The 23,609-nt window shown below is 35.1% G+C and overlaps 3 protein-coding genes across 4 annotated transcripts; 2 read left to right on the plus strand and 1 right to left on the minus strand.

Moving 5' to 3' along the window:
• The first annotated feature begins 1,547 nt into the window (after window positions 1-1,547).
• LOC121241957 (ergosterol biosynthetic protein 28) lies at window positions 1,548-5,368 on the plus strand. Its single transcript, XM_041139818.1, has 3 exons — window positions 1,548-1,754; window positions 3,879-4,085; window positions 4,945-5,368. Exons 1-3 carry the CDS (start codon window positions 1,640-1,642, stop codon window positions 5,010-5,012), a joined length of 390 nt encoding a protein of 129 aa, XP_040995752.1. The 5' UTR covers window positions 1,548-1,639; the 3' UTR covers window positions 5,013-5,368.
• Window positions 5,369-6,200: 832 nt separating this feature from the next.
• LOC121241956 (ABC transporter I family member 17-like) lies at window positions 6,201-8,215 on the minus strand. The gene is made up of 4 exons (XM_041139817.1): window positions 8,075-8,215; window positions 7,649-7,984; window positions 6,812-6,999; window positions 6,201-6,716 (listed from the first exon to the last, which is right to left on the minus strand). The coding sequence occupies exons 1-4, from the start codon at window positions 8,085-8,087 to the stop codon at window positions 6,465-6,467; spliced, it is 789 nt and encodes a 262-aa protein (XP_040995751.1). The 5' UTR covers window positions 8,088-8,215; the 3' UTR covers window positions 6,201-6,464.
• Window positions 8,216-18,484: 10,269 nt separating this feature from the next.
• Window positions 18,485-22,867, plus strand: LOC121241954 (protein OSB3, chloroplastic/mitochondrial-like). 2 transcript variants are annotated; one of them, XM_041139814.1, is made up of 9 exons: window positions 18,485-19,055; window positions 19,463-19,601; window positions 20,135-20,228; window positions 21,122-21,234; window positions 21,384-21,522; window positions 21,611-21,750; window positions 21,838-21,976; window positions 22,350-22,414; window positions 22,502-22,867. In XM_041139814.1, the coding sequence occupies exons 1-9, from the start codon at window positions 18,631-18,633 to the stop codon at window positions 22,649-22,651; spliced, it is 1,404 nt and encodes a 467-aa protein (XP_040995748.1). In that variant the 5' UTR covers window positions 18,485-18,630; the 3' UTR covers window positions 22,652-22,867. The 2 variants fall into 2 exon arrangements, with proteins under 2 accessions (XP_040995748.1, XP_040995749.1); XM_041139815.1 differs by having other exon boundaries at window positions 21,647-21,750.
• The last annotated feature ends 742 nt before the right edge of the window (window positions 22,868-23,609 follow it).

The raw sequence follows: 23,609 nt of genomic DNA on the forward strand, positions 1-23,609 counted from the left end.
CTTTTTAGATATGTCTATTTAGTTTTACTAAAAGAGAGTATTAAGTTTTTTCAACAATTCAGCAAAGGATTCATAAAATAGCAAGCACAACAATAAGTATTCAAGATCAAAATAATATTGTGCTAAACATATTTATTCATAGGAGGATCTGCTACAAGTTTTGATAACGACTCTAATTTATACCTAAAAAAAAAAAAAGTGGGTTGGATTGATGGGAGCTTTCGTTCAATCATTTTTCTCGACAGCCCTAGACGGTAGCAAACGCAGAAGATGTGAGTGAGATTGGTGAAGGGGAGAACGTGGACAAAGGGGAGAATTGCTGCAGGAGGAGGGGAAAATTCTAAATGGAGTTCAGTCTTAAGATAGACAAAACACACGTTTTAGTTTAGGTTAGGATTAGGAAAAAAATAAAAACACCTCAACAGGTGTGCAGTGTAAAAATAGAAGGAGGTAGCTAAGTAGCTAGTAATTGTTAGACTAAGACTGCGTTTAGTTGTAAAACTCAGTTGAACTTAGTCTAATTTTAAGTTGAGTCTAACATCAAAACACCAAACTTTCAAATTACTAAACTCATCTCAACTCAAAATCTCCTTACACGTAAGATCCACAACCTTTTTCAATTTCTCATAAAAGTATTAAACTCATCTTAACATCCAAACATACTTTAAACTTAGTTTAGATAGGCCACACATAACTCTATTCACTACTCAACTTACTATTATTTATAAAGAATTGAATTCAATTCAGTTTAACTCAACATCTAAACACAATCTAAGAGGAGGTTTGTATAGTGAGTTGAGATGAAAATTGAATAAAATATTGATAGAATATTATTTTTTAATATTATTATTATTTTGAGATTTTAAAAATTAAATTATTCATTATATTTTGTATAAAAATTTAAAAAAATTATAATAATTAAATGAGATAAATTAAAATGAGTTACAGATATTTTTGTATCCAAACCTAACATAGATGCATCTTAATTTGAGGTGTATTATGAGGATGGTTGTAAAGTGCCAAGCAATTCCTAAAGTGTCTCACTTTTGGTTGTTTAATAATATCTTCTATACAATTTATTAATAAAATATTAATTTTTTTTTAACTTTTTGACTTTTTTTAAAAGAAATTATTTTAATATATTTGAGTTTAAAAAAAAAATACTATTTCACTGTGGAGAAGTAAAATAGCTGTAGTTGTATCTTGTACCGTTGCTCCATCAATCAATGTATCAATTTTAAGTAGTTTATTAATTAAATAAAAAATAATTTAAAATATGACACGTCAATTTGTATGATTAAAGAAAATAAAAATTTAAATAAAAAATAATACTTATTTATTTAATTTAATTTAATTTAGGAATATTAAAAGCTAGAGGCTATGAGAAAGAGAATTAAGTAAATTTGTATGATATTAATTATTAAATTTGTATGATATTAAATATTTAAAACCAAATGGAATACCACTACCATGGGTGGGGAGAGATGAAATAGAACGACGTAGTTCTGTCACGGTTTAGCTGACTGCCAGTCTTCTCCGATTAAGCTTAGCTTTACCAAAACAAAGAGAACGCAGTGAAAACAGAAACGAAAGGAGAGAGGACACAGAGAAGAGGAAAAAGGCAAAAATAAAAATAAAAATGAAGGCTTTGGGATGGTGGCTGATGCTAGTGGGTTCACTTCGCTTGGCCTCCGTTTGGTTCGGCTTCTTCGACATCTGGGCTCTTAGACTTGCCGTTTTCTCAAATGCTACCAGTTAGTTCTCTCTCTCTCTCTCTCTCTCTCTCTCTCTCTGTAAATCTTACTTTTTGTTTGTTATGTGTTTCTCCTGGTATGTTTTTCTTTTTCAAATTTTGTTTCTGTTGATAGTCTAGAATCGACACCAACATTTTCTCCTTTGACCCAAGATGAAAAAGAACTAGACTTGTTCTTCTTCTAGCTAAAAATTCGCTACACGACTTTCAATAAGAACACTCACTCTTCTTGTAAAAAAACATTTTACAACCAAAAATCATGGAGGATGTAAGCCAAGGGCCGATATGTTCTGGTGAATCTGGGGACATGGGGCTGCATTTGTGCGTGCATGTGGAGTTGTGAATTTCAAGCAAGAGATCTGTGTTTGACTTAAAAAAAGAGAGAGAGAAAGAGGAAATGGCTCTCTGGGGTAGATCCCAAAAGTTTGGATCTTTCATATACTTGCGCTTTCATCGATGAATTGGGTTGATTGTTTCTAGAAGTGCCTTTCCGTGCCTTTTGTCTTCCAAAAAAAGAAAAGTAATCCGAAAACTCTCTTATATCCTTATATTTATATATACACTAAAATCTAGATGAGAGGGGATACTTATATAATTGCTGTTTGTAAATGAAGATTTATTTGTATGTTTGGTGAGAAACGATGAAAGATGGTGTATCAAACATGGCAGATGACTCTGATAACTTTTAGGTGATTAGTTTACGATCTCTCTTTTCCGACTCCAAGACACGCCGAGTAACTCTGATCTCAATGAAATGTCTCGCTTAAAGTTTGGAGTTGGAATGCACTTTCCTTTTGATATTATCTTGGTAGAGAGGATGCATTGTGGGTGAGATCTCAATCTAATCTTGATTTGCAGTGGCAAAACCAAGAAAGATTCACAATGATGGATTTGAATCTCAATATCTAACCATCAAATAAACTCTTGTTTTCAGCTTAAAGCTGAAAATTCAAGCACAAAAGGTATTATAAAAAACAACAATGAGGGGAGTCAATTTGTTAAAACATGGTGAATTGAGTCCAGGACTAACCATGAAAAAGTATGGAATTTATGAAGATCTGCTAGGAATTGCCACCGCTCGCTCACCCACCCCAATCCAAAAAAAAAAAAAAAAAATACAAAAAATATAAAATTGTTAAGAACTTTGGTATTATTATGCCCCCCTTTTTTCCCTGAAGAGAGGCATAATAAAGTATATTTTCCTTATAAATGATGTAATGGATCTGTTTCAATAATTTAACAAGATGGAAAAGAGAGCACTTTTTTTTTTTTTTTTTTAATTTTTTGATTGGCACCGGGTGTCCGAAAATGTGTTTGTTCTCACTTATATGTTTGCTAGAAGAAGCTGAAATGCTATTGCTCTATTTCCTCTATTTATTAGTCTTTTATCTCTTATTGGCCATTAATAATAGAACTTAAACCCACTTATCATAAAAAATGATAGAACTTAAACCTTCTACGGCAAGAATCTCTTCTCTAGCCTCACACCTGTTTTTCTTAGTTTTCAGGAAATTTATGCCACAAGAAAAGTGGGATAACCCTGCCAGAAATGACTATAAGAGGAATAACCTGCCTATGAAAATCCAAATATTAATGAGATATCAATTGGACGGTATCCTGCCCTACAAAGTTGTCTGCTTGATTTATTTTTATTTTTACTGTTTTTGGTATGGTCTTTTTTAATACTTCAGGGATTAAGTTTAATTACGTTTTCATTGCCTGCTAAAGGGTATTGAGTGATGACAATATCAGGAAGTCTACGTTTGGATGTTGAGGTGATCTTAGATGATCTGTGAATAGTAATGAATAGTAGTAAAAAAGTAGTGAGGTAGTCTAAGGTGATCTCACTAACCAAACATAGGTGCAATATGAAAATGACATGACTTTATTACATTCATCAGTGTTATAACATGAATCTGTATGTCTAAGACAGATGTGTAGAAGAATTAAACTCTTCCCGTTTCATTATTTAACTTCTATTTTTGCTGGTAATGAACTAGTTTTTGCTCTTTGCTATGTCAACAGTTTCCTCTTTCTCTCTCTCTCTCTCTTCTATGCTCTTGTGTATGACTAAGTATTTACTAGGTCCTAATGGTTTTTCCTTCCATTTCTCCCTTATTTGTAGTGACTGAAGTTCATGGAAGGACTTTTGGAGTTTGGACGCTTCTAACTTGCACTCTTTGCTTTCTTTGTGCATTTAACCTCGAAAATAAGCCTCTTTATTTGGCTACCTTCTTATCATTCATCTATGCCTTCAGTCATTTCTTGACCGAATACCTAATTTATCAGACAATGGCGATTGCGAATCTGACAACTGTTAGCGTCTTTGCAGGTACAAATGTTAATACTCAGATTTGCCTTTATATTTCTTTATATGTTCATTTTTAACCCCATGTGGTGAAGGCCTTGGTCTTGGGATATCACTCCCTTCAAGGTTTAAGGTTCAACACCTCAAGGGTGCAAACAATCCTTTGAGGCTACACCCCCTGGTGAAAAGCAACAATTTAACCAGTTTCGTATAGGAAAACTTCCGAGGGTGCGGTACTCGAGACCGGGGTTTACTCTGCAAGGGTGGGTCCGAAGGGCCCTGCCTTGGAGAGGTTGCCCGACATGAAAAAAAAAAAAAATGTTAATACTCAGATTTGCCTTTATATTTCTTTATATGTTCATTTTTACTCTGGAGTTACGTTGAAGTTGCCTGGTTATTTCCAGAATTATGACATAAGATTGCGATGATTACTGTTTGGTTTTATTTTTTGGATTGGCAATGTGATCAATATTCGATCTTTTCTGGTCTACTGGAAAACCATTAAGGCAATGAGCTACACAAGAAGAGATTGTCTCATGTACCACTTAAAACCTAAGTGAAGCTTGGCCTTTGTTCTGCTGACTTGCGGCCTCTTTTATTTTTTATTGCACTGTAATTTGCTTGGTCATAAGCTGGAGTGGAATGGGCATAAGCTAACCTCCTCCCCCACCCTAAAAAAAACAGAAGAAATGGGCTGAAGGATCGGGACATAAGAACTTCTGGTTGAAATTACATATGGTCGTGGTTTTATCTTTCAACACTCTGATTACTAGGTTTGTATTGACATTATTGAGAGCTGTCTTGCCCCAAAATTTGGAGCATTCTACATCTGATGAAATTTATAACCTTGATCTCCAATTAATTAACGGCTATTGTTAATCAGGCACGTCGATAATATGGATGCTGTTGCAGTGGAATGCTCATCAACCTATCCACACAAAGCATTCTTGAATATAGGATGATGTATTTCTCATTGCTCCCTTTTTTCACTGATGAAAGCAGATTTCTCAGAGGAGTTTTCATATCGCTGGTTTAGTCATCTTTATGCCTAGTTTATCCATCGACATGGGGGATCGGAGGGCTATCAAGTTATTCAAATTTGCTTACCATGAATTTTATAATTGTATTCAGGTGTCTGACTATTGTTTCATGTTTCCTTCCCCCTCAATATCTGGTGTTTAGATTTTTAGAATTTATGATAAAGTTAGGTGTTTTTTGTGGTTTCCCCAAAACATAATTTGAAATTTTGAGGTGCCAAGTTATTTTTGGTTTCAAAAGCTCTTGATTTGCTTGCCTGCTTTTCTGAATTGGTGCTTCCTTTATTCTTGTGCTACTGTTTTATTTTCCTTTCTCCCAACCCAATTCACTACTGGAACGGTTTATCTACTGTATGTTCAATGATTTCCCTTTAACCAGTTTGAAGAGCACAGAATCTAATTTCTCTTTCTTTAGGGAAGAATTTATTCCCCTTGCCGTGGACTCGGTCACATTTATGGAACTAATTCAACTCGAGTAATGCATTCAAAGGCCACACACTTCATTGAATCGTTGGGTTTCTATCGTTGCACCGAACACAGCAGAAACCCCACTCAAAAAGAATATGGGCATCAATTTTTTGGCCCGTGTGGCTCTTTTGGGTAGATTTCAATTCCAAAAAGCTTTTAAAGTTGCAACAAGTAGTCTTCAGACGAATGAATCTTACAAGTTGCAGGAAAGACACTGACACTGGATGCCCTGTTTGTAAATTAGTTTGAATGTTGAATTTACTTCAACTTTTTACCCCTACAAGCTTTAGTTAAAAGAATGCTGACCCGTTTGTTTTCATAATTCATTTAATTATTACAAATTTTTTCAAATTCTCACATAAAATTAAATAAACAATTCAACTTTTTTAAATTTTAAAATAAAAATAATATTAAAATATATATCTTATATAATATTTTATTCAATTTTTAACTTTAATCTCAATTCAACTCATCTCATCTGCGAAAATAAAAGAAACTTAAATCTCATTTACATCCATGGCATTTTAAATTCCAAATCTCTCACATCCTCAAATAAGGGGAAAAGAGAAGAAGGAAAAAGCTTACAAAGAAAGCTCGAGCTTTCAAAAGAAATGAAACAAGGAGAGATCCATTAGTAAAATGGGCTGTAATAGGAATATCATTATTCAAAGCTTTTATCCATGGTAGTGCTATCAAGACAACTTATCAGATGAGCACAAAGGAATACATGGTCTACACCAACATGCCATAAGGACCGCATAACCACTCAATGACACAGAACAATATCCCATAACTAACTTTTTTATATGCATCTTTCAAATTAAAAACAAATAAATAAATAAGACAAAACATAAACACAACCAGAAAAAAAAAAGAAAAAAAAAAAAAACCCCTTAATTTAGCTGAGTTGAAGAAACCTTTGTGCCATAGGATGCTTGGCTTCTGAGAGTTGGTCAGGTTTCAAAACTTCAACAATTTCACCCTTCACAAGGAGACAGACAATATCGGCAATTCTCTGAATTTGTTTGATGCTGTGAGAAACCATAATAATTGTCATTCCCTGTTTCTTCTTTAGATTCACTAGGACACCCTCTATGTTTTCCGTGGATATTGGATCCAAGGCACTTGTTGGCTCGTCCAGCAAAAGAACCTTTTTGAGAGGACAAGCACACAATATCAGATTCCTAGCAGTATAGGCAGTGTCCATTGCAGAAGATTTGAGTAGCAGGAAATTTTGAAAATTACCTCTGGTTTATTAGCTAGTGTCCTAGCAAGAGCCACTCTTTGTGCTTGACCCACAGAGAGTTCACCAACAGTCTTGCTTAAAAAAGAGGGATCAAGGTCTGCAAGCCTCAGCAACTTGTAAACCTCCTCATCATTCAGCTTCTTCCCTCTCAATTGTGGTCCATATCTTATGTTCTCCGCAACTGTGCCTGAGTTTTGGACAAGCGGTGATTTAACAAAAAAAATGACATCAAAGTACAGTTTTTTTTTTTAATGATGGAATCCAGAGACCGTGTAAACACAACATTGTTGTTTTCTACCGATTAAACAAGTGTTCATGGTAAGCTGACAATAACAACAATAAAATGTGCCATTACAACTATCATCTGCAGATAAACACCCAAGATCACGGGAATAAGACAGGGAACTGCCTTCTGGAAATGGCTCCTCCCATAATTATCATCCAGATTAGGTGGGCTGTAACCTGCATCTTGTATTCTTGTTCCATGTTCCACTAACATAAACTCATTTGACATCTCCGAACTACCATTCCTACAATGCAGACTTTGTAATCACGAAAAGTTGCAACACTCATTCTAAATTATTAATGAATTTTGGTGCGCACATTCAAACCTATTAATGATTCATGTCAAACATTTTCAAGACCTGGTTGACCTTTTTTCAAAAATAAAAAATAAAAAAAAAATCTGGCCTTTATTTTGACTTTAGCAGATACAGAATTTCGGTACGCACATTAATGAAAAAAGTAGAAAAAACGACAAATTACTGTTAAGTAAACTTAAAGAAGAAGAAAAAGGAATTTAAAAGAGGAAAAGAGATAGACAAATGACACCGTACCTTCGAAGAGAGCGGGAAGCTGGAAGAGCATGCCGACCTTCCGGCGAAGAGTAAGGACATCGAGATCGCGAATATCACGACCGTCCAAAAAAACAGTACCGAGAGGTGGCTCCCACAGCCGGTTCAGCGCCCTCAGCATCGTCGACTTCCCGCTCCCACTTGGCCCTATGATCCCCACGATCTGTCCCTTTGGTATATCCACCTCTATCCCATTCAGTATCGAAACCCCCGCCTCCGATTTCTTCGTCAGGCTGCGTATCCGGAATTTCGTCCCGTCTTCTTCTCCTTTTCCGGCATCTTCTGCGTCCACCACCAGCAGGTGCTCGCCGGCCTCCTCTGCATTCAGAAAATGAAGATATATTCAAGCATAAGCACCCAAAAAGATATAAACGGAAAAAAAGAGATTTGACTTCTTGCTGCAGGTACCCAGAAAAGGCATTGAAAATTTGACAGAGTCAGAGAGATCTCTCGCTCAAGCAGAGAACAAAAGCAAGAGAGATTGCTTATTTATTAATGGGCATAGCGGAAAAAGCCTCCCCCAGTTAGCAATAGGAACTCGACTTTCCGATAAGCTGATGGCAATGGATGATTCTATGATCTATCAGTGAGTACAACCTTTTTACATTTTTTTTTTTTTCACTTGTTTGTGATTTATAATAATTTTTAATAATAATTTTTAGTTAACATAAACATAAATCGAATAATGATATAAATATAATAATTGTATTCCCTTATAAATTAATGTTAGGATGCCTTCTAAAATCTCGTTTGTTTTTATAGATAAGATAGAATAAATTGAGATTAAAATTAAAATTTAAATAAAATATTGTTAGAATATATTTTTTAATTTTATTTTTGTTTTGAGATTTAAAAAAGTTAAATTGTTTATTTTATTTTATGTAAAAATTTAAGAAAATTATAATAATTAGAGGAGTTGTGAAAACAAATAAAGCGTAAAAGTGTCTAGTGTATTTTGATTTTTTTTATTCAAATTTTCTTAATGTCAAAAAAAATATACACAAATTTACTAGTAATAACTTTGTTATACATTTTAAAAAAATATATTATGGATATTAAGAATATAATACAAATAATCAAATCTACATCTTCTTATTGGTTTAAACTTTTAGAAAAAGTAATGAATTCACATGACATAGAGTAGAGGTCTTAAGTTCAAGCCCTAAATCTACAATTAACACAATTTAATTAGATATTTCATGTATTGGACCTCCGCATTGAAAATGAGTCTGACCCATATGTGAAGGAGAGTGATAAGAATATAATATAAATAATCAAATTTATTTTCTTTTCATCAATTTAAACTTTTGGAACAAGTGGTGATTTCATAAATGATACTTTTAGGAGCACATTTAGAAGACATCCAAGCATTTTCCTTTAAAAAGAATGATAAAAATAATGATAAAGCGCTAAGTATGGGTAGATATATTTCAATTGACAAATAAGAAAATTTTGACCAGAGATAATACAGTTCGGAAGAGAGAGGATGATGTATTGCTGCACGAGTATGAAGTTCAAAAAAAGAAGATAAAATAAGAGGGTAGAGAATATGTCTGGACGAATTTTATTGTGTTTGTATTGAGTTTTATCTATTGTAATAGTTTCTAGTTGGTTCGGATTAAATATAGGAAACATGTAAATAGCTGGTCAATATGGACTCTAGATAAATGGCTCTTTCGAACGGTAATTGTAATGATATATTCTCTATGGTTTTTGTTTGGATTGTTTATGGTTTTTCCTCTACTACATACGTTGATGTCTTCCTATTAAGTAGATGCTTGAATAAGCAGTAAATGGAATTTAGTGGAAACAAAGTAAAAGAAAAAAAAAATTGATTTCCTTTAAATGGAATGGAAGGTATCCGCCCTCGTCTGCTTCTAGTCCATACATTAGCTCTGCTTACTCTTTTGTTTTCTTTTTCCTGCTTATTTATTTGCTCATAACTAGATTTCTCTTCTAATATCTGATACAAATAATCAGATGCAATATGGGAATCATGATGCGATTTTCACATGTTCAATCACCTATGGTATTGAAGAATGTTGGGGCAATGGTAATCATCTAAGGCTTGTTTGGATGGGAGAAGTGTTTAATATTATTTCGGTCTATTTTTTATTATTATTCACTATTATTTAATATTTTATCATTACTTTTCATTACTATTCACAAAATATCTGAGAATACCTCACTATTCAAAAACAACTTTCATCTCATTATTACAAATTTTTGAAATTTTCACATAAAATATAATAAACAATTTAATTTTTTTAAATCTAAAATAATAATAATATTTTAACAATATTTTATTTAACTTTTAATTTTTAATCTCAATTTATCTCATCGTAACTCAACCCAATGTTCAAACGGCATCTATGATGACCGGTTTGACCCAAATGAAACTGCCTGCATATCAAACGAAGTGAGTTCCCTTCTTCCATAAAATTCAATGCACCAAACTTGGTGAAGTAGGATTTTTCTAGAGCAATCGGTTTCATATTGAGAGAGAAATATAATGCGATAGAGGCCATGGGTCCAAACATTTTGAAATAAGCTATAACTTATAACAAGCAAATGCTTATTGGCAACTTTTCCAGATACTAACAAGTAGGCCTATGCCGTGAACACCGACCCGACCCGATCCGAAAATACGGGTTTAACTCTTGATTGGATTTGACCCGTACAATCCACTTATAAAATATGCAGATGAAACCCTAGCCCCCCTCCCAAACTCCGTTTTAACCATTCTCCAAGGATCAAGAATTACTTTAGGATAGTGAAAGCTACTGTCGAAGGTATTATCCACAAGATTTCATGGAGCTAGCTTTAACTTCTTTAAAGCTAGGCTCTCCTTGAGCTTCAACATGCGTATAAAGTCTCAAGGTCTTCCTTGATTTTGTAGCGGCTGTGGAACGCGTGAGTGAAGTTAAGGGAGGAAGACTAGTTACGGAGGACGAGACCAGCAGTGAGGTGGAGGACTTTGTCGATGGAGACCAGGTTGTTGAGCTCAGTGAGTTGGGAGTGTGACTGTGAGAGAACCAAGACTGCTGCACAGACATGGCAGTAGACTTTCCTTCTCTAGTTCCTCTCCTATTCTTTGTTAGAGTCTCAGGGCTTGCAGTAGCTACGATGGTCCTCTTTTAGGCTCTTGTTTTGAAGAGAACGACGTGCTCAACATGGGTCTTGGACGACGGGGAGCGGCTTGAGCAGGAGTATGGCTTAAAGGAAAAGGAGGGTTGAAGACAAGGAAAAAAAAAACACGGGTTGAGCCAATCAAGAATATGCAGGTCGGGTCGGATCGGGTCGATTCTATCCAACCGATCAAGAAGTGCAGGTCGGGTTGGGTCGGACCCAAATGTTGAACAGGTTGCAGCCCTACTAACAAGCAGAGTTGCTAGACTGCTTTGAATTCATGGTAATACCAAATGCTCCATACCAAGCTTTAAGTGAACTTAGATGCTATTATTATACTATAGAGCAAATGACCAAGAAAGACTATCAAAATACAATTACAAAGTTAAACAATAATTACAACTAGAATTATAACAAATATAGTTTTCATGTTATGACACTATCAAAATCTCCACTGTCAAAGTTAAACAAGTACAATAGATGCTACAAAAATAGTTTTCCATTTTGGCTCTTCAACTTACAACGCCAAGAAAGGCATTCATGCTACAAGTAAACTTATAGAGCAGTGTTAATAAAACCTCCTTCCACACACATCCAAACAAAGTATATGCAATTTAAAGCCACTTGTGGTTCAATTTTCAACAACAAAACATCATACACCTGCATTGAATGGAAGTCTTCAAGCCTGCATTGAATTAGGAGTGAGATCCCATTCTTCTAGCAGTTTTTATATGATGTGCCAGAGGCAGTATCTATAAAGAGTATATGGAAATACAATGGCAATTGTACTTTTTATTGCCTAATCTTGATATGTTATTATCGATTTAGGAGCTCAACCATTCATGCACTTCAACCATGTTCGGAACAACCAGACAAACGTACTTATGCCCTCGCTTGAAATCAATCTAGCTCCTAATAGTATAGATTGTCTATGATGATTCATACCCACAAAGAGAGCAAAAGGCATACCGTACCTATTTGTTAGGTACATCGTATCAAATGTGATAACATCTCTAAAGTACTCGTACGACGCTCAACTACATGCATAAGCCCAAAGCACATTTCTGACCCTAAACTTATCATCCATGTCCATAACAGATACAAAATCATAATTCATTTCCATCATTCTATCAAAATAGTCACTAAGTGCACTAAGTGCTTCGGAACCTCTTTTACCAAGCCTTAAGTGTCTGGCTTTAACAATAAAATCTTGATAGTCTTTTTATGCAAATTCAATATTCTCATACCCCTTGCATCAACGAGTATTAAAACTTTTATTCGTTCGAATACCTACTCTGAAATTCAAATCAGGCATCATCTGATTATATTCATCTAAATACTTGTTACATCTAAAAAACCTTGACTTTTGTGGGCTTATAATATGATTGTGTGCAATCTTAACTGTGGTCAAAACTCATAACTCATTCACCAAATAAGCATTTATTTTCGTCTTACAATCTATTTTAATTGCTAGGTGTGGCATTGAGATGTTATTATGGCTAGGTTTATAATTTCCGCCACGCGCACACCCAATTGTAATATACTTAACACTCTCATTTGCCTCTCATTTTGTCCTTTGTGTCGTTACACCAAAACTTGCTTGCTTGAAATATCATTTGTAATAAGCAAAAGCTCTTTCTCAATAGTAAAAATCATACTAGATTCTGGTTCTTCAACTTTTTCACCATCATCATTATTAGTTCCCTCTGCCTCTACTTGTACGTCGGTTGTTGTTTCTTTATCCTCAACAAAATGGTTCATATTAACATATATGTTATAGACACTAATTGTGAAATCATGGAGTTTAAAGTATGATACCAATGTTAATATTTTGCGGTGAATAAAAAAATCCAGCAGTTGGAATCACACCCATAGAGGGAACAATGAAGGACGATGAAGGGCGACTAAGCAGTGGGAGACTAGGCCGATCTTACTACTTACGGATGATGAAGGAGGACAATGGAGATTTGGGAAGAAGATGGGCATTTATTAGGGGAGATGAGTTGTGAGGGGAAGAAGAGGGGCGTTTAGTAGGGTATGAAAGCTATATTTGGATGTTGAGATGGGTTGAGTTATGAATAGTAGTATTTTTGTGAGTCCCATTAAGATAGATTTAACTTTTTTAGGTTGAGATGAGTTCTAAAAAGAATTTTACTCATCATCCTCATACCATGCACCACACATAATTTTTTATTTTTTTAATCTTGTTTCTCTTACCAAATGTGTGATGTATGGATGCTGTATAGAAGAATTCAATTAGTTTAGGAAGAATAAAACTAAAAAAAATTATTTTTTTTAAAAAATAAAAATAAGTGTAGTGTGTTGTGTGTGGGATAATGAGTAGTAAAACTTTTAATTTTTTAGGTTGAAATGTATGAAGTAAGTTGAGATGAGTTTAACTTTTATGACTTTTATCATTTGTAATAAGCCAAAAGCTCTTTCTCAGTAGCAAAAATTATACTAGATTTTGGTTCTTCAACTTTTTCATCATCATCATCATCATCAGTTCCTTCTGCCTCTACTTGTACGTCAGATGTTGTTTCTTTATCCTCAACAAAATGGTTCAGATTAGCATATATGTTATAGACACTAGTTGTGAAATCATGAAGTTTAGAGTATAATACCATTGTTAATATTTTGCGGTGAATAACAAAATGCAGCAGTTGGAATCACACCCAAAGAGGGAACAATGAAGGACGATGAAGGGCAACTGAGCAGTGGGAGACTAGGCTGATCTTTACTACTTATGGATGATGAAGGGCAACAATGGAGATTTGGAAAGAAGATGGGTGTTTATTAGGGGACATGAGTTGTGAGGGGAAGAAGATGGACTTTTAGTAGGGGATGAAGGCTACGTTTAGATGTTGAGATGAATTAAGTTGAGTTGTGATATTTTGTGGGTCTCATTGAGATGGATTTAACTTTTTTAAGTTGAAATGAGTTCTAAGAAAAATTCTACTCATTATCCTCACACCACATGCCGCACATAATTTTTTATTTTTTTCTCTTACCAAATGTGTGATGTATGGATGATGAATAAAAGAACTCAATTTGTTAGGAATAATAAAAATAAAAAAAATAAAAATAAAAAATAAAAATAAGTGTGGTGTGTAGGAATGATGAGTAGTAAAACTCTTAATTTTTTAGGTTGAGATGAATTTAACATTTTTATGGGAAGTTGAAAAAGAAGTGGATCCCATTAGTGATTGATTTGAAATGAGTTGAATTCTGTTCAACAACCAAACACAACCTTAGGGAGAGATTTTTCACTGTCAACCATCGTTTTGAGTTTGTCCTGCTTTGTGGAGGTCTTAAAAAAATAATAATAAAATAAAGTTGGCAACCCTTGTAAGTAGCATGGAGTAGAGGTGCTACCCGCATTGGCGGGGGTAGGAAATTTTTCCCTGTACCCCGCCCCTGCCCATGGAAGGGAGGGGTACCCCATCCGCTTGCCGGGGTGCGGGGTGGACCCCCATCCGTCCGCCCCTTACTGAACTTCGACTCAGCTCAGTTTTTTGGGTCCTAAATAGCCCAAAATCTATTTTTGAGCCCATAATTTAACTAAAAAAAATAAATATATTCAAAATTTGAAAAAATATATATATAGATAGAACTATTAACCATATACTAAATTTCAACTATTAACTAATTAAGTAATAATCATCACTAAGGCACTAAGCTATTACAAATTAAAATTTACAATTATACAAATTAAGACTCTAAGAGAACTAATAAACTATTACAATATTACAAACCCATCTAAAAATATTAAATATTACAAATTGTACTATTAACTATTGTAGCAACATTACACTTAATTGTAAATTAACAATTATAATTCATAACTTTTCAATTGATCAATTTGGGGTTGCGCTATAGCGGTGAGTTCACTGAGTGGTGAGTTGTGTCTACTGCTGTGAGACTGAAAATCAAGATCATAAAAGTTAATAAGTTATAAAACATGAAATATTAATAAGTTAAAAATAAAACAAATTAGAATTATAAAGTTATAAAATGAAACAAAAATTAAAATACAAAATATTAAAAGTACTAACCAATATGAGATTGAGATTGTGCAATTGAAATTTGAGATGAAGATGAGGCAGATGAGTATAGATCGATCATTAGGATTCGGCATATGTATATTGAGAATATAAAAGCTAAAAAACATACAAGCAAAATAATTAGATACTAAAATATGATATAAAATTATAAATGCTAAAAATAAATAAGGGATAAATTGTGTAAACCATGGCATTAGTGGGTCCAATACAAAGTCATACTGCATCGAAGGTAGCCGTAGACACCGTCTCATGTATCACTATAACAATTAAATTTGAAATGAAATTAATGAATACTAGTTAAATGAAAATAAATAAATTAATAAGAAATTAAAAAATAAAATTAAAATAAATACTAGATCCAGACTGATCAGCCAGGTACGAGTTATAAAAGTTGTAAAGAATTTTTACATAAACACATAAGATTGTGAAAGTATATAAAAAAACACTCAATTAAAATGGTTCGATGTCTTTCTAATTTGGAATTTAAATTTAAATAAAACCTCTAAAGGACACTAATATCTCAATTTCATTCGTCTATATAAAGTAATACGATATTTTTCATCATCCTTTAATCATCAAGCACTTATACTATATTCTGATAATAACATTTTTCATTCATAAAATATAAAAAATAGTCATTTAAAAATGTTAGAGCCTCTGAAATGTTTGATGTTTAATTGACACCCTAAATTAATTTAGGGTATTTCGAAAAAAATAAAAAATATATCACGAAGTCACAAACAAATTCACACACGACTACACAGTACACATCGTTCATCAATCATTCACACCACATGCACAATCAAGTCTCCACAGCACACAATTCATAAAATCTCATCTTCCATCTCCGATTAAACCCCCTTCTTCCTTCAATCTCTATTCTATAAAATAAATATCATAAAAAATTAAAGTAGATTTAGGGTTTCTTACCTTTAGTAATGGAGATGAAGACGGAGTCATGGAAGGCTACGATGATGGCGATGGAGCGGCGAGAAACGAAGCGAGAGAGAGAGAGAGAGAGAGAGAGAGAGAGAGATTCAATTTCTAGGTAGGGTAATCTCGTCGCGCGGGAGGGGGGGGGGAGAGATCTAATCAAATAACAAAACGACACTATTTTTCCATTGACAAAAAGACATCATTTCGTTATTTGTATATTTAAAAAAAAATTCAGGCATGAAACAAAGTAGGTTATTTATATATATATATATATGTATATGGGGTGGGGCCACCCGCCTCCCGCATCTGACGGACGGGGGTTCCGCCTATTTAAACGAGGGTAGAGCGGAAGTGGGGTGGGGCAAAGGGGAGGGACGGGGCCTCGCTGCTCACCCTAGCGTGGAGTGTAAAGACCTCGGGATAACATAACTCCCTTTAACAAAAAATATTATTTTCTAGTAGGATTTACCTTTTATAAACAAAAAGCTCAAGACTCACACACATAAACATACGGATTAAATAAAAGAGAACCGATTCACACTGATCGGGCTGGTTTTTCCATAAAACAGCCATCTATTCATCTCAAGCCATGTAGGATAAAACACTCTAAGAGAAATACACCCCACCACAGACAATCACCTCGTATGTGCTAGCCTTCTCTTCCTCAACACCGTCCTCTGCCTTCTCTTCCTCGCTGGTCTCTCTGCCCTCAGTCCGACGCCAACAACGACGCTGACGCCGACACAAGCATCTCAGTCTGACGCTGACTCAACCATCTCAGTCCGACGCATCTCTATCGTCGATCTCCCCCATCTCCGTCGATCATCTCCATCTCCTCTCCATCAAAACTCAATCAAACCAAAATCAACCCACAATCAAACTAAAATCTATTCAAAATCACAGTGAACTGGGGGTTGAGGCTTGGGACGAGCGAGGATCGAGGCTTGGGACGGGCGTAGCTGCTGTATTCAGTCTCGAGGGCGTCGTCACGATAGGCTGAGGACTCGGCATAGGAGGTGTACTGGGGGCGATCATAGTTGAAGTCATCAGAAGGTGTGGAGGAGGAGAGAGGGTAGCAGGTCTCATCGGACGACTGGAGAGGCCGACCGTAGGTGAGCACGATATCGTAACCGCCCTGGTACAGTGTGAGGGATGAAGGGGGGTGCGAGAGACGAAGGCTTGTGCGAGGGACGAGGGACGAAGTGGGTGGTGCGAGGGACCAACGAGGGTGCGAGGATTTCTCTATTTGAAATCAAATGTTTGTTGGTTTAGGAAAGATATGGTGGAAGACATACGTGTAATTGTATAAGTGGCAGATTGTTTTTGTGTGAAAACCAACCGGATCGGTTCTAAGGATTTCTCTAAATAAAAGGCAAACCTAAAAGCTAATGTAGTCTCACATAAGAAATTAAATCTACTTTAAAAGAGAATTGATAGTTATAATCCTAGAGTGTGTAGTCCTGCATACTCTATTTGAAAAATATAAATAAATCTAAGATCCACTATCATGACAAAACACAATTAATAGTAGATAAAAAATAATAATTACACAAAAATATGAGGGAACAAATTCTAGGAGTGGCAATATGCAACACAATCGGTGAATTTAACACGAATACGACGTGAAATTAGCAGGTTTGAGTTTGATGTTAACGGATTCGGGTCAAAACATGTAGACCCGTTAAGACATGGTTTATAAATAGGTCAATAACGGGTCAACTCGTGTAATCCAAAATCAATTTGTTTTGACCCGTTTATATTTTATTTTAAAATTAAAATTTTATTACTGTTGAGCTGTAATATTGATATTTCTCAGTATGCTTATATTTTTATTATTGAAATTTTAATTTTAGACCTATCCTCATATTTGTCATTGTAGGATTTGTGATATTGCTTTTATTATATGTTAAGATTTAAAAAATATTAATATATTTTGTTAGTTGGTAGTCTTATTTTTTTGTAAATATTTTGTGGCTGCTAATAAATATAGATTTTAACTTTTATGTAAAATTATATTAATTAGATCAAATGAGCTATATATGTTAGTTCAACCCATTTACATGAAATAAGTTTAAATGAGTTACCTAACTTTTATACAGTCTTTTTGACTACATTTCCTTCTTTTTGTAAATAAGAAAGTTGTCATGTTGACTTATTTTTAATTTATTATTAAACGAGTTAAAATAAGTGATACGACAATACTTGTTATCTAAATAAGTCGAATTAGTGTTTGAAAATTAACACATTTGACTTAACATATCCAATTCGAATTGACCAATATGATGAGCTATATATGACTTGATACTAGACAAACACGAACCAAAGCCACGATGTCCCATCCGAATCAAATTTCAATAGAATAAAACCGTAGACTCTAGGGCCCGGTTTTGGGCTCCATGGTATACCATTCCGACCCTAAACCCCTCGGTTTGATTTATACCCGTGCCCGTAACCGAAGAGCAGTGAGAGACTGAGGCATCGTTTGTTTTCAGGAAACATCTCATTTCATTTTACTTTATTATTATAATTTTCTCAAATCTTTATACAAAATAAAATAAACAATTCAATTTTTTTAAATTCTAAAATAAAAATAATATTAAAAAATATATTTTAACAATATTTTATTTAATTTTTAACTTTAATCTAATTTTATCTCGTCTCATCTTTAAAAACAAACGAAGCCTGAGAGTAGTAGGACTGGAGCGGGAGGACGGCTGTACGTCGCAGCGAGGTTTAAGATTTCTATTGGGTTAGGGTTTTAGGTGGAGAGGGTTCTACGCCTTGCCATTGGGTGAGAGTGATAGTGAGAGTGAGAGTGAGAGAGCGAGAATCGCCATGAATTCTCTAATCAGATTCAGCCGAGCTTTCTCAAAATCTGCCTCTTCACATTCTACAACGAAAGGCCTCCGTTTTCTTTATCCTCCTACGCTCTTTCTGCAATCTTACGCTGCCGCCGCCGCCACCGATACTACTACAACCAGCCCTAAAAAAAAGTATAAGCTTCAAAAGGACAATTTTCTTGGGTGCAGCACCGCCTCCGGAAAACCCAAACCCAGGGGAAAACCACCGCCACATGAGGTCGTTGCGGACTCGGGCTGGGCTAGGCCAAGCGAGATCCCGTTTCAAGCGAAAGTTGCCAACTTGGTCAACCTGATCGGTTACGTCCATATACCCGTTCAGTTCGAAGCTTCTCGTGATGGAAAGTATTGGGCTGGTACCGTTATCACCCAGGATCAAGCTTCTGACTCCCCTCCTCTTTGGTACCCACTATTTGAAATCTTTCTCAGTTTTCATGCCCTGAATTCTTAAATTATTTTGCATGCTTTTTGGAATGTATTTTGCAGTGCTTTTAAGGAATAGATACTGGCAGGAATTTTCGTTAAGTTACAATGCTTTGTTTATGTTTATAACAAAGTTCACCCTCTTTGCGTTTGTAACAAAGCTAATTATTAGTATAGTTACTTGTTAATAATCCGAAATGCCTCAAAGATTTTTTCTGAAACTATGCTATGTATTCGTGGCGATGTCCTATTCTCATTTTTTAGAGTTGATATTGCTTATTTATTTAATCACTTTATTTTATAGATTGTGTTGTAAGTGTTTTTTATGCTATTATTTTGCTGACTTAGGCAAGAATGTCTCCTTCATTTTTTTTCTTGTAAATCAGGATACCAATAATTTTCGAGGGTGATTTAGCTCATATTGCTGCTTGCCATTTGAAAGAAAAAGATTGTGTTCATGTAGCTGGACAACTGAGTGCAGATCCACCTCATTTGATTGAAAATTCGGGTCAATCCAGCATACAGGTATGATCTAGTTGGACCTTTGCAGAGAACTTGCACACTTTTCAGCTAAGAAATGCGGCCCTCATTGAGATTCGTGTTATTTTGAGTTTTAGCAAACTTTTTTGTTACTGGTTACAGATTTGACTCATAATTCATTTGTCACTGAAACAAATCTTATGTTCCCTCAATATCATCTTAGATTGCACGCAAATCTTATGATTGGATCGAGTTAAACATTCTTGTTGAGTTAAACATGTCAATTCAGAGTTTTAACCTAAGTAACTAAAAGGTAGGTTACATGTATAATTCACAGGTTCTGTTCACTGCCTGACAGCCACCCAAACTTGATTTTTTTCTCTTAACTTCAATCTCAAACCTTCTACCATTTTTGGGCAGTTCAAGTCTGATGGATTGTTGTTAGAGTGATGCTATTAATTTCAGCACATGTAGTAGAGAGAAGTTACTTTTGATCTGGCTTATCCTCTAAGCTTTGTTTTTACTGTTTGCATTATCTGTTTGATTTGGATCTGATATATAATGTTTGACTGTATCAGGTTATGGTACATAGCCTTAACTTTATCCAAGGATATTCTCAAATGAAAAGAAGCTTGGCGCCTCAAGAACAAAAGAGATTCTTACAAGATTCTGGTAAGTTCATATGTGCTAGGGTGGTATCCGCACCATACGGTGCGGGGGCACCCCTCCCCGCCCCCCGCCTCAGTACCGGGGGGGTGGGGTTGAAACCGCACCCCGCCCTACCCCTGCTCAACCCAATGACCCATTGGGTCTATAAATTTTTTTTGGGTCTAAAATTTTTTTTAGACCCAAATTATAATATAATTTAAATTATAAATTAAAATCTATACATTCAAAAAGAATAAAAACTCATTAGAGTTATATTTTGGATTGCCTTGACCTCTTAGGCCAATTTTTATATAGGAGGCCAAGACAATACAATAGTCATACATAAGTAATGTGGGACTTACTGCCCGCTCATGCGGGGAGGGGCGAACGGGGGCGGGGTAGCGGGGGGTGGGCCCCCTCTGCTTACCCCTAATATGTGTGGTTCTTAGCCCCATGATGTATGCTTCTCACCTTAATAATAACTTGGATACTTGCAACGTGTTGAATTGAACTCACTTTGTATTTCTTATTGTCACAAGTCCTTTTGCACGTTAGGTAACTTAGTCACATCTTAGTAAATGGACCTTGAGATACTTGAGGCCACTTCAGCTTAAGCCACACACTGCACAAGTCCCCAAGTGTTGTTCAAACTGGGGAAGGGGCATTCCACAAGAGTGATGTGCGGTGTTGAAGCTTGCGTGCAGTGAGAAGTGGGCAAGGGTTTGTTCAGTGCAGTTGTGACATGTTTCTTAGATAATGGGACCCTGTGACATTTATTTCTTAATTGATCTGTGTGTGTGACCCTTACTTTGGTTGATTTTCCTTCATTTTAATGATGCCAACATCATCAAACATAAAAATTTACTGCTTGCCTTTTACAACCTCAAGTATTTAGTGACATCTCCTTTTCACTGTAGCAAGTGTGAAAGATGAAGACGAAGATGAAGATGAAGATGAAGATGATATTAACCAATCATGGAAGGATCTCCTTGCTAAGCCACATGAATGGTGGGACATCAGGTTGAAAGAGGTTAGAGGAGTTGCTCTTGTCATCTCTATCCCACTCTCTCTCTATCTCTTGCTATTTTTGTTTTTATGTGGCTAATAGTTTTCCCTCTATATAGTTGCTATTGATGATCCCTTGCTTTGTATACTGATTTACTTGTAATTTGTTTATAGGAGAATCCAGAAGGTGCAGCATTTGAACGAAAGAGCAACGGCGAGTTACTCCGGATTGATGACTCAATTCCTGAATGGGTCCAAAAGCAGCTTGAGACGATAACATTTGAATGCAAAGCTCAGTTGAAAAGCTCGAAAAGTACTTGCCATATGAGTTGAAACATCTCATTATAGTACTTGGATGACTTGATTGTGTCTAATTTAGTGTTTTTACTAATTTATTCTAGATTTTAATAAAAAAGTGGGCATAAATGCATTTTCAGCTGGTGTGAAGAAAAGGGTGGATTCTGAATTGAATCCTTGGAGAGAACTTCTTGATAATCCAAAGCAATGGTGGGATTTCCGTTCTAGTAAGCTAACTGGTTCGGTAATAACCCCTCTCTTTGGGTGTCTTCTTTGTCTAACTTATTTTAATGGTGCGTGTATTGCTTACTTTTTTTTTTTTTTTTAACAGGTGAATCCAAAATTTCCAGATTTTAAGTGTAAGGTTGGTGATCGTGCACTCTGGCTTGACGGAGCACCGGGATGGGTTTTGTCAGAACTTGAGGGAGTGGAGTTTGACGTTAAAAATATAAAATTGAGACAGAATAAAGGTGAGCATGGAAAAGGTTTCTTATTCACTATACCTCTATTGTGCATAGAAAACACAATTGGACGTTGTGGTTTTCGCCTCCTCTTCACTACATGCCCAATGCGGCAGGAAATAAAATAGCTTCCATGGTAGACTGTCGTAGTGGTTGACTGAATTGATTCTCTGATACTGTTGTTTCGTGTCTAATCTATGATCTTGTTTGAGTTCTCAAACTTCAAAATTCTACATCCTTCAGTTTATTAAACTCTCATGTTTTGTATGAATTCTAGAACTTCAAGATTCTCAACTTGGGTCTTTGAAGTGTTCATTATTTTTTTACATTTCTTATTTATGGTTATTGTATATGACATCATATCTCCTCCTGCTTGATTTAGGTGATAGTTCATGGAAGGACCTAGTTGAAAACCCAGATAAATGGTGGGACAATAGATCGAATAAGGTAACCCTCTAGATTCAGATTATCCTTTTATTGTTTCAATTGCCCACTATTTTGTCTCATGCCCTGGACTGGTATTCATATTCATAGAGGAATGCAAAATCTCCCGACTTTAAGCACAAAGAAACTGGTGACGTTTTATGGCTCAGTAATTCGCCGGGCTGGGTGCTACCGAAGTTGCCACCTCTCAGAGGTAAAGAAGATAAGACTACTGGCAAGAGGGATACGCTACTATCTTGAGTCCGTAGCTTTGAGATGTGGATATGTCCATTCCCACCAATCATCCGTTTTGCCTTTTAGATGGACGGTTCAAGTATGAGAATGTGCAATGTGACTGACACCAAACAAGGATTGAAAATGTATTCTACTAGTCATCCGATTTTTTCTTTTCCCAAAAAATGTATATTATTTACCATTTAGCTCGTTTGGATACAGAAATTATCTCATTTCATCTCATCATTATAATTTTACCAAATTTTCATATAAAATACAATAAATAATTCAATTTTTTCAAATTCTAAAATAAAATTAATATAAAAAATATATATTTTATTCAACTCATTTAAAATTATTTCATCTCACTATTTAAACATGTCCTTAATGTGTTTTTGAAGAAGTTTCTTTCTTGTGTTTCCCTGAACCAAAATGGATTACCATTTGTTCTGTTCATTTTCCTTTTTTCTAGTACATGCAGGAGCTTAAAAAAAAAAAAAAAAGTCCTAAAATAAAATCTCTTGGAAGTGTTAAAGGAAATAGATATATGGAAGGAATTATATAGATGCAAGATATATAGGTATATAGAAAGTAGAACTAGTGAGAGACATTCATCATGCTATTTAAACGACTGACAAAATGGAAGAGTTTCCACTTTTTCTAAACGATCTTTTAAAATAATGTTGTTTCCGGTAATGTTTTCGAAAATACGATTGTTGTTTTCCAACCGTAATGCCCTTTGTGGAATACATTACGTGTAGGCATTTCTGTTTTTGCTTTTAAGAAAATCAACTAATTTATATAAAGCAAAAAAAAAAAAAAAAAAAAAAATGCATGAGGTGTTCTTTTGTCTTGACGTGTCGTGGAGATAAAAGAGCCAAGAGGTCAATATCATACCTTGACACCGTTACCCATATCAAAGTTCTTGGGCTTAAACGAGGGAGGACTTCTCTACTTTGAGACCGATTTGTCTGTTTTGGCATTG

The sequence above is a fragment of the Juglans microcarpa x Juglans regia genome, chromosome 8D, assembly GCF_004785595.1.
Source record: "Juglans microcarpa x Juglans regia isolate MS1-56 chromosome 8D, Jm3101_v1.0, whole genome shotgun sequence".
NCBI classification, from domain to species: Eukaryota; Viridiplantae; Streptophyta; class Magnoliopsida; order Fagales; family Juglandaceae; genus Juglans; species Juglans microcarpa x Juglans regia.

What these genes read in the sequence shown, in the direction of transcription:
- LOC121241957 (XM_041139818.1), top strand. Translation starts at nt 1,640, where the DNA reads ATGAAGGCTTTGGGATGGTGGCTGATGCTAGTGGGTTCACTTCGCTTG. An exon ending in CGTTTTCTCAAATGCTACCA is followed by an intron (nt 1,755 to 3,878) that starts GTTAGTTCTCTC and finishes CCTTATTTGTAG; the next exon opens with TGACTGAAGTTCATGGAAGG. An exon ending in AACTGTTAGCGTCTTTGCAG is followed by an intron (nt 4,086 to 4,944) that starts GTACAAATGTTA and finishes ATTGTTAATCAG; the next exon opens with GCACGTCGATAATATGGATG.
- LOC121241956 (XM_041139817.1), bottom strand. An exon ending in GCTTCCCGCTCTCTTCGAAG is followed by an intron (nt 7,000 to 7,648) that starts GTACGGTGTCAT and finishes TCCAAAACTCAG; the next exon opens with GCACAGTTGCGGAGAACATA. An exon ending in CACTAGCTAATAAACCAGAG is followed by an intron (nt 6,717 to 6,811) that starts GTAATTTTCAAA and finishes CCTCTCAAAAAG; the next exon opens with GTTCTTTTGCTGGACGAGCC.
- LOC121241954 (XM_041139814.1), top strand. Translation starts at nt 18,631, where the DNA reads ATGAATTCTCTAATCAGATTCAGCCGAGCTTTCTCAAAATCTGCCTCT. An exon ending in CGGGTCAATCCAGCATACAG is followed by an intron (nt 19,602 to 20,134) that starts GTATGATCTAGT and finishes TGACTGTATCAG; the next exon opens with GTTATGGTACATAGCCTTAA. An exon ending in GGGACAATAGATCGAATAAG is followed by an intron (nt 22,415 to 22,501) that starts GTAACCCTCTAG and finishes TCATATTCATAG; the next exon opens with AGGAATGCAAAATCTCCCGA.